At 40.1% G+C, this 11337-nt stretch overlaps 1 protein-coding gene across 1 annotated transcript; it reads left to right on the top strand.

Annotated features, from left to right (window-relative positions):
- The first annotated feature begins 2961 nt into the window (after window positions 1–2961).
- Window positions 2962–10526, top strand: LOC124120102 (semaphorin-5A-like). The gene is made up of 5 exons (XM_048386318.1): window positions 2962–3184; window positions 7027–7212; window positions 7530–7712; window positions 9814–9913; window positions 10032–10526. Exons 1-5 carry the CDS (start codon window positions 3112–3114, stop codon window positions 10243–10245), a joined length of 756 nt encoding a protein of 251 aa, XP_048242275.1. The 5' UTR covers window positions 2962–3111; the 3' UTR covers window positions 10246–10526.
- Window positions 10527–11337: the final 811 nt, after the last annotated feature.

Here is an 11337-nt window from a genome sequence, read left to right as displayed (position 1 = left end):
GTCTGCAGGTTTTCGTGGTGTAACTAGAATATTGCTGACTCAAAGAAGATTAAATAAATTGCTGGTGATTCCATGGCATTACATTGCGGAAAACGCAGGTTTGAGTACACATATTTCTATAAACCGAAAACGTTTGTTGGTCACGCCCACTAGAAGACTACGAATACTGTTTTCTGAATGGCTGATAGGGTGGACGTTGGTTGTTGATTCATTGGACACTTTTCTATGTTGAAGTTAACAACCATATACAGAAGCACATGTGAGCATCTGATAGTAATAACCAATCAATATGCGGAGATTCGTCAGTAATAAACAGGAATAGCCAATATATATATATATATATATATATATATAAAAATATATATGCAGTCAAAAGACACTTAGACAGAGTCTAGACAGACGCACAGAAGAAGACAATTACACAGACACTTAGACAGAGTCTAGACAGACACACAGAAGAAGACAAGTAAACAGATACACAGAAGACAAGTAAACAGACACACAGAAGAAGACAAGTAAACAGATACACAGAAGAAGAAAATTACACAGACACACAGAAGAAGACAATTAAATAGACACACAGAAGAAGACAGTTAAACAGACACACAGAAGAAAACCAGTTAACAGACACACAGAAGAAGACAGTTAAACAGACACACAGACAGAAAACAATTAAATGAACACACCGATAGAATACAATTAAACGGACACACAGACAGAAGACAATTACACAGACACACAGAAGACAAGTAAACAGATACACAAACAGAAGACACTTACACGAACACAGAGACAGAAGACAATTGAACAGACACACAGAAGAAGACAATAACACAGACACACAGAAGAGGACAATGAAACAGACACACAGAAGAAGACAAGTGAACAGATACACAGATAGTAGCCACTTAAAGAGAATCTCGGGCAGAAGACAAGTAAACAGACACGCAGACAGAAAACAATAACCATTATGCATATATAAGGAGAAGGCAATGAAGCAGACACACAGAAAGAAGACAATTATACAGACAGAAGACAATTGGACATACAAACAGAAACAAAACAATTGAACAGACACACACACAGAAGACAATCATACAGACAGAAGACAATTGGACATACAAACAGAAATAAAACAATTGAACAGACACACATACAAAAGACAATCATACAGACAGAAGACAAAAACCATTATGCATATATAGGCAGAAGACAATTAAGCAGACACATAGACAAAAGACACTTACACGAACACAGAGACAGAAGACAATTACACAGACACACAGAAGAAGACAATGAAACAGACACACAGAAGAAGACAGTTAAACAGACACACAGAAGAAGACAATTACACAGACAGAATACAATAACCATTATACATATATAAGCAGAAGGCAATTAAGCAGACACACAGAAAGAAGACATATATACAGACGGAAGACAATTGAACATACAAACAGAAATAAAAAATTGAACAGACACACATACAGAAGACAATCATACGGACAGAAGACAATTGGACATACAAACAGAAATAAAAAATTGAACAGACACACATACAGACGACAATCATACAGACAGAAGACAATTGAACATACAAACAGAAACAAAACAATTGAACAGACACACATACAGAAGACAATCATACAGACAGGAGACAATTGAACATACAAAAGAAATAAAACAATTGAACAGACACACATACAGAAGACAATTACACAGACACACATTATAAGCCACTCAATCCCACGCATTTTATACAACATGCACACACTACACTACTCGTGAGTCTTTACTGGCCGGCCCAGTTCGTCATCTTTAAATTATTTCATGCGACATAATATCCATTCAGATATTTGTGTGTTGTTTATTTATACCGCTATGATGGAGTAAATGTATTGAACATGTCACGGAACACGGCACACCCAAAATCGTTTCACAATAGCTTGACGGGACAAACTTGATATCTAAAAGTAATTGCCAAGTCGCTGCATGGCAGACATGAATGCCTTAAACAAATATCCGAGTCCAAGCTTAATAGCTTCACGCTCGAACGGTCATGGCAACCTAGAATTGAATAAACTTGACTTTCAATGCTGTCTACTTAAAAAAATGTGGTGGTGTGATATAACAGTATTTCATTTATACCAAGGCGAGGCTGATTGATGTGTGAGAGAAGCCCAACGTCATGCAGGTCAAAATCAGACATTTACTACTCATCATTTGGTCGACATGCACGGACACAAGTCTTGACAGAGAATTGCAAACTGGACCACCCATGCAAACAAAAACAGCATCTTCACTTAAAATATCAGTGAAATTTACTCCATGTACATTAAAATAAAGTGTCTTTTTCATAAGAACATTATCTTATATACCAGCACCAGGAACAGGCACGACTGGATAATTGACATAGGAGGCTGCGTTTCACTGTGAACAGTTGCGTCACGTTGTGGTGCCAGGATGCGTTGATCGTGGCTCCGAATTCCAGATTCGCCACGGTTTTACCTCTCCCAACCCGTGCTGGTTAGCCATGGCTTCGCCAAAGTGGTAAACACTTCCTGGCAACACTTCACTTTTCACAACTGTAACCCGACACGCCATTGCATATCTGAAATACCACACAAAGCGGCGTTAACACAAATACACTCACGACCTCACAACTCTCCAATGTATATAACGTGATCTGTCACATAAACTTTATATTGTGTACCAAAGGAAACACTGTTTACAATAACCACACACTACAACCAGTTTGAAAGTGGGAACCCATACCAACAAACAAACGCTGCCTGACGCAAGCTGAATAGCCCTGCCAACAATGACTCTTTATGCTGATCCTCCTGCATATGGTATAACGTGACATGCTTGAATAGTTTTCATTGCGCGAAGCACACATTTGGAAGAGTACCCGTCCACTTATAAGAATGCTCACAATGATGTCGTGATTTTCTGTGTACAGTCCTGAATAGCCAGAGCGTTTCTAACAGTCAACAACTCGAATAATCCTTACCTTACATTAGAATAAACGAAGGACGACTGGGAAGTCAGCGCTAGGAGGATAAGATGTGTATTTCCTGTACCATATAAACACACTGTATCTTATCGAAGATGCGAGACACACTACGACGAGTGTTATTCAACTTGGCTCTTTTGACAGTGATTCAGATCTCCTCTTCTCAAGGTAACGTAATCGATATGTGAATATGTTACAGTCAATGAGTAAAATGACTAAGATGTTCACTAAGGCAATTTACAAAACGCAAAAATACAAATATTTTGCCATTTCCTGCATTATGATAACGAATTTAAAACGTTTTTATGTTTTATTTTATCACCCTGTGAGTGAGTATGGTTTTACATCGCTTTTAGCAATATTCCAGCAATATCGCGGGGGTTGACACCAGATATGGGCGTCACCCATTGTACCCATGTCGGGAATCGAACCCGGGTCTTCTGCGTGAACGCTTTAACCACTAGGCTACCCGGCCGCCCCTCATAAGTAACAAAAATGCATGAGTTTGACATAAATTTGGGAGAATTTGTTCCAAATACCAGTTAATCTGACATACAGCATATTGCAAAAATATGAAATGGTTTGGAGTAAGACTCAAAGTTTTGATTTTGATTTGTATTTTGTCACATTACATAGATTTTGAAATATGCCTCTTTTCACCTAGCAGTAAATTGGTACCCAGTCGGATAAGACCGTCGCGGCAGTGTGACTGTTAACCTTTTAGCGCCTCAAAGGCAGCTTAGATTGCATACTCCCCAGGGAGTTGAGAATGATTATTACCTTCAGATTTGTCTCGAGAGTCTCCAGATCCAAACCCCTTTCCTTAGGAAAACAAATGTCGCCACATACCGTTTGATGACGTCCATGCAGCGGCATGTATAATACAAGTTGATGTTACCTTCAATCGTTGATCCGATGGGAAGAGATTGTAATGAGACTTAAAACATTTTAAAAGTGAGATCCTTGTATGATACTCGTTAGAAAGGTCACATTAAACACCGATATCCGGCTTTCCAGGATATTACTGTCATGAGCGCCAACGGATATTATTCCGTTACCTTCAATCGTTAATCCGATGGGATGAGATTGTAAGGTGACTTAAACGCATTTTAGCACCTCGCAAGGTGAGGTCCTTATGTGGTCCTCGTTGGTTCGAATCCATTAACCACCGATATCGTGCTTACCCTCATGGACGTCAACGGACATTATTCCGTAGCCACCAATCGTTGATCCGGTATATTTTCGATTTCAATGATCTCTTGAAATATATATACTCTCTCAAAAAAAAACCGCATATAAGAATTTTAACTACAGATTTCTTTTTTTTTTGATACACTGTGGACAAGTTAATAGCAAATGGAATTCGAATAAATTTTACACAGGAAATGTCAAGGTATCACTGTTTAATAAGACATCGGAAAAAGTCAGTTTATGAATCACACATCGACGTTTGATGGCGCTGAATTTCGAAGTCAGTACCTCGTATGACCACCATTGGCGTTCAGAACTGCGCGACATATGCATCGTCTCTTCATAGAACGAATTAGTCTCTGAATCTGATGGTGCTGCAATGTAGCCCACTCTGCCTGTAGTGCATGTGCTAGTTGCTGGATTGTCTGGGGCTGTGGGTTACGCTGTCGCACCCGTCCAGGGCATCCCAAAGATGTTCTATCGGGTTTAAGTCTAGTGATCTGGAGGGCCAGGGCAGCACATTGATGTTCTCATTCTGGAAGAGGGCCTCGTGACACGTGCCGTATGAGGTCTGGCGATATTCTGCTGGAATAGCTCCCTCTGGCGGTTGATAATGGGAAGGAGGTGTCGACGAAGGACTTGATCGCAGTAGCGTTGCGTTGTCAGGTTGCCTTGGATCAACACCAACTCACTTCTTCCAGTGTAGGATATGGCTCCTCACATCATCACGCTGCCCCTGCCGAATCTGTCCACCTGGGGGACACAGGCGTCGGCAAAACGTTCATGATGTCGTCTGTACACCCGCATTCTTCCATAGCGTCGTTCCAACAGAAATCTCAATTCATCGCTGAACCAGATTCGACGCCAATTCACCAAATTCCAGGCCTGAGCGTTTGTACACCATTGAACGCGATGACGTCGATGCTGCTGACGCATGACGGGGCCAAAGTAGGGTCTTCTTGCTCTTAAACCTGCCTCTCGTAGTCTGTTCCTGACAGTCTGTGCAGATATCCTTCTCAATCCGGGTATTTGCCTAGCGGTAGTGGTCGCTGTAGCTGTTCGCTGACGCAGGTGATGTACCCGGATGTACCTATCTTGCGCCGCAGTGATGACTCGAGGACGTCCACTTCTAGGTCCATCTTCCACCGCGTTCTGCTGCCGATATCTCTCACGGAGACGAGAAATCGTGCTTTGATGAACATTCATTCGACGGGCAACTGTAAGTTGAGATTGTCCTGCTTCCAGGAGACCTATGGCGATGTGACGATTGGCGCGGCTCAGTCTTGGCATTTTGCAGTCTTCACAAACTTCCAAATAAAGTGAATGAAAAAAGACGGAGATCGATCTTTTATACCCATCCACGACACGATGTGAGCCCCGAGTTTCTTGCGCATTGCACGTGCAATACGTGTTCTGTGACATTAAAATCATGCTTTAGCATACGGGTTTTTCATGCGGGATGCGTTTGGATATGACGTTTTAAGAAAAAACACCAGAGAAATCATAAACAAAACAAATATTTTTGAAAAACCCACCCTGTACCAATACATTACTGCATCAAATTACCATTTTCGTTATGCGTTTCTTTTTTGAGAGAGTATATTTAATGTCCAAAACTGGCTCTCCCAGGATATATGCTTATTTGAGATCAATCTGTAACTCCTTGAAAATATTGTTTTCCTGTTACAGCCCTTTGGCCGATTAGCATAAAAGTTCAATGTTCAAATCTAACATAGGTGAGTCCATCTTAGTCGACTTTTCACTTAAGAAACACATTTTTTCCAGTTCATTCAATCAGTGCCACGACATAGCAAACAAATTCCGAACTACTATTAGGTTAGTGATTATGTGGTAGTGATCAAGGCAAAAAAAAGGTTCCACAGTGACGCCATAGATAGTAACTTTACAACATGACACTGTGACGCCATAAGGAAAGTAAGCAACTCTCTCGACTGCCGGTATCACTAACTTTGTTTAATATATATTCATATATATATTCATATATACTGTTCAAGAGCGTTCTGTAAGCCCGTTCTATAATCTCGGGTGTGATTCCAATATAATGCAGGTGGACAGCCAGACAGCCAGAGACTTGAGTTTCACACATTGTACACATGTTGGAAATCGAACACGGACGAACATTTAACCACCAGGGGAGCACACAACCCTATTGGGGGGCATGGGTGGCCCAGTCGTTTAAGGCGCCGGGATTCGCTGTGCAGAGTTGCATCCCTTGGGCCATGAAACCTATGATTGTGGGTTCGACTCCCGGTTCGCCCAGATTATGTTTCTAGGTTTGTCAGCACCACACTTGTGCTCGTGGGTTTCATGGAAGTGGTAAACGTCTGAGACCTGCATCACTTCGGGCTTTCCTCCCACATTAAGCTGACACGCCGCGATATAACTGTAATACTGTTAAAAGCGGCGTTAAACCCAACTCACTCACTCACAACCCAATTTTGTAAACTAATAGAACAAAATTTTGAAAACGTTATTATACAGTACATTTAACTGATATGATACATCCGATCTTTTTTCATATCTAAAATGCATTTTCAGGTTGTGACACTTAGGAACAAGATTTCTTGCCTGGACAGGATAAAACACATTTTCTACATGTCATTAAAATCAGTAAAAGTATTGCACCTTTCTCTTCATTTCTCGAAATTGCTGTTTCGGGGGGTATTTTTTAATAGACTGGACAGTGTAATGAGACATTCAGGGGCAAGGGCTAGATATCCCCACCGGGATAATGCACAAATTGGAAGCAGAATGTTTTCACACCATTTTCAAACTGTTAATATGTCCTCTATCAACAGTTCACGGCAATGTCAGTATGTGGTCAACTTGGAGTCCATACTCTTCTTGTTCGTGTGGCATAACTTGGAAATTAAGAACAAGAATTAGAACCTGCACCAATTATCGTCCAGCATTAGGAGGAACGTTTTGTTCCGAGCGTCTGTTTGAGATAGAATCGGGAAGCTGTGCTTTCGTGCCATGTCCAGGTAAGTGGGAACATAATATTCATCTTCAGGTCATTCCAGGGTTGTATGGAAGACATTCAGAGGAATGTACAACATTTGACACGGCGTTTGTCAACATGGTGCGCAATGCATTCCCATGCTATGAACTTTACATGGATTATTGTCATTTGCGCGTGACCATCCACGCCATTTTATAAAACACAAACCGCTCACAATAATTCACAAAATAAAAAACGAACACTTGTTGTATCACTATCAACTTTGTCCTTACTGTATAAAAAAATGAACAATCATGTACTCGAAGCAAACTTTTTAAGTTCGAATGTTTTTAACCTTAGGTGAAGATTGGCTGTCTGAGTGGTCAGCCTGGAGCTGTCCACACTGTACGGCTACCTGTAGAGGAGTTGTTGGAACAGTCACAAGGAACAGAACATGCATCAAGGCAGACAATACCAGCATCGGCTGTACAGCAAATCTAACCGACAGTGAAACGCGGGGTTTTGGTCCAAGTAAATGTCCAGGTAGAGGTTCATATTATATTGAATGAGTGTGACCTTTGGCAGTAATAGTTGCCAACAATGTTGTTGAAGAATACGCGTCAGGAATCGTTTAGTGAATCTACCATCTTGATATATTCTAACAGGAGGACGGGACATGCTCACGCGTTTCAAGTACCACCTCAGGCCCTAAACTTGACAGTGCTCGACCTGAGGCTTTGCACACCTCTTTTACAGACTTTTGAAGATTCATGAATTCGTTTTACCAGATTGCGAGATATCTATAACTTTCATTATAACCAATGATAATATCCCAACAATCGAAATAGAAAAGAGATCGTTGAACTGATTTGCCATGTCTAAAACGAATAGTTATAGTTTTATCAACGTTAATCAAAAGTCTCTCTTCTTGTACCAATCAGTCAGATGAAGTAACATTCCTTGAACAGAGGCTACCTTTGGAGCAATAACTGCAATATTATCAGCGTACATCAGCAGTGACAGCACTTTGTTGACAAAACTCACTCCATTGTTCAGAGACTTAATGTCATCAGCTGAGTCGTTAATATAGATTGGGAAGAGTGTTGGATATAGCTTACAACCCTGTTTAACACCGTTCACGTCGAACGGGTCAGTGTAATGATCATTAATTTTCACAGCACAATTTATATTACAAAACAAAGCTTTACCTCTTATTCCAGTCTTCATCAATTTAAAACATAGACAGTTCTTATTCAGTTTATCAAATGCCTTTTTATACCTACAAAACATACAAATGTTGACTGATGGGATGATTTCCCTTGATTAACCAGCCTGCATGGTGAATAGATATGTTCTACACAACTTCGTTTCATGTGGGATCCAGTTTCTTCTTCTGCCAGCTTGTCGTTAGCCTCCAGCCAACTCAAAATTCTTCTGTACAGAATATCAGAATATTATGTCTTGTACGGGATACGGGGAATGAGTGAGTTAAAATGTAACGTCACATTAGCCATACATGTACCTTTGCTATATCGTGACGAGAAGTTATATACCAATAATACATATCATTACACTTAATAAAAACCTGTCATCGATGGACAGTAAAATAACTAGGATATCCCATATTCGACATAAAACTAGGCGAAACAATGTAAAACAATAAATTGTCAGTAAACAACACAATATAAAAAATGGGCCATAGATCGCCAGCAACTAAAACGACGTATGCAGTGCATGTTAAGATTGAGTACATTGCCTGTACGGAGTAATCTGTACAGAAAAGAGGATATTGTTTATTCACAGCAGTTTCTGCTCTATTGAGGACGAAGGCCATTTTCTATTTATTTGCCCGTTATACACATCGTTGAGACAAGTCTAATCCTGTAAAATTTTATGTCAATACCTTTAGCAATCTTTTAAATAGCAAAAATGACTGTAACGAAGGACGCTCTATTACTACAGACTAAGACTACTTTTATACCCAAGTATTGATTTCAATGTAATTGCCTAGATTGTGTGTTACTGTATACAAATGGACTGCACATGGACCAATGGCCTCCCATTCAGGAATAAAACAGAATAGTTATAATGATCATTGGAAACATCTATTGAACACAAAAATACTTTTGAATTATCGATCGAAAAAATGAACGTTCATTTTTCAGTAGGGTCCTCTTAACATGCCCAGAACTGCAAATCAACATCGTCTTGTTCCTGTTGTCAAAGAAGGAAGAGGGCAGAATTATAGAGATTTATAATTAATCAATAAATTTCTCAGCGGGAGAATAAACACAGCCACGAACGAGACAAACTGCACGTGGCTTTCTGAGAGGGAGTATAAATCCCTCACACCCAACTTCGAAGCCAAAAGTCGCACGCCTTTACCGAGGCAATGAAAGTCACCTTACCTCAACCGAACAGCTGTTTACTGTCAATTTTGGATTTGCTTTAATTCTTTTACAATCTCATATTATAACATGTCGGTAAGATAAATTCGATGAAGCTGTATCACTCGGGGTCCACGTGGTTTTATGTGTCCCTCGTTAGGTTTTATACCTAACGCCTGTATCCCGTGTGATACTGCTACAACTTGTGCAGCATGAGATACTGTTTTGATCAAGGTGTGTCATTGCATCTAATTCAGTGTCGCCTATAGAGAGTGGTGTCATCGGGGGAGCGGTAGGAATTGCTTTAACGTTGTTGCTGATTGGTGGACTGGCCACATGTCTGCTACGAACGGGAAGGTAACTACACACATTTCATAAACGTTATACGTTCGATATGATATTAAAATCATACTTTGTGGAATAATTCAAGCATTAGAGTTTATATAAGACTTTCCGCTATACTTTACTGTTTCAGATTGACATGGAGATCATCTGCGTGCACAGATTCTGCAGACGGGAGACACACGACCGATACAGGTGACACTGGGGAGATTCATGCACATGCGCATATGTCGGGCGTTACTAGTCACGACTACGCTGAACTGAATGACTTCACAAGAGTGAGAGATCAGATGCCAACGTATGAAGTCATTAAAAGGAAATCAAAACTGAGAAAAACACATTATTGATCATGTCTGCCCCCTGCTGTCATGTAAAGAAGAACACGTTATTCCCGCATGGATATACACACACACATGGCACAATGACAAATCTTTGTATGTGACATTTTGACTTGAAAACATAATGTGGTATGCATAATGAAATGTAAGGATATGATTCCAACAAATCACTTCAACAAAAGATTTGTTTGTTTGTTTGTCTGTTGTTTAACGCCTCACTCAGCAATATTCCAGCTTTATGACGGCGGTCTGTAAATAATCGAGTCTGGACCAGACAATCAAGTGATTGACATCATGAGCATTGATCCACGCAATTGGGATCGATGACATGTATCAACCAAGTCAGCGAGCCTGACCACCCGATCCCGTTAGTCGCCTTTTACGACAAGAATGGGTTGCCGAAGACCTATTCTACCCCGGAATCTTCACGGGTTTTCAACAAAAGATATTGTTCCTATTTCTAACATGATGTTCTCAGAAGTCAGCTGCTTTGTTACATCACGTGACTTGTGACCTTGATGTGGAAAGAACGCCCGCAATGATGAAAGATGCCTTGTTGTGTAATTAGTTTTGCCAAATATGTTTTTTTTAAAACCAGTAGAAAAATTCCCCCTTAAAGAACTTCATAAATGTAAAGAAATAGTGCAAAATACATGGCACGTTGTTTGTAAATATGAAACGCCAATGCAAGAGAATAAACGGTCTTGATTTTCCAACGAAACAGATTCAATTAGGTGCAAAGGGCAAAACATATATGAATATTATATGTATGGACCACTGAAAATCAGTAATTTTAAGAAGATAAGATAGAAACTGTTCAGTACCTCCAGTGTATCATTATACAATGTACCTGAGATCCGTCCATGCCAAGATCAGTGTGAGAAACGGACTAGCTTGCTTTAGTTCTTTGAATCTTGTAAACCACGCATCATTCATTGATGGTGTGACTTCTGTATATTTTCATTAAAGGACACATTAACAATTCATTCAAACTTTTTAAACGCACTTACGTTTCACATCAGGAAGGAAAGATGCACCATATTCACCCTTTTCAATACACGAGCTGACATTCCTACCTCGCTTGAGTTTATGTGGAGGATC

This window comes from Haliotis rufescens, unplaced genomic scaffold (assembly GCF_023055435.1).
Source record: "Haliotis rufescens isolate VD_foot unplaced genomic scaffold, xgHalRufe1.0.p SCAF_6, whole genome shotgun sequence".
Lineage (NCBI taxonomy): Eukaryota > Metazoa > Mollusca > Gastropoda > Lepetellida > Haliotidae > Haliotis > Haliotis rufescens.
Note: the sequence above shows the minus strand (reverse complement) of the source record. Positions and strands in the feature narration are given on the sequence as shown.

Coding starts and splice junctions, on each gene's coding strand:
- LOC124120102 (XM_048386318.1), top strand. CDS start 3,112: ATGCGAGACACACTACGACGAGTGTTATTCAACTTGGCTCTTTTGACA. Junction 7,213..7,529: donor TGCTTTCGTGCCATGTCCAG/GTAAGTGGGAAC, acceptor TTTTAACCTTAG/GTGAAGATTGGCTGTCTGAG. Junction 7,713..9,813: donor TGGTCCAAGTAAATGTCCAG/GTAGAGGTTCAT, acceptor CATCTAATTCAG/TGTCGCCTATAGAGAGTGGT.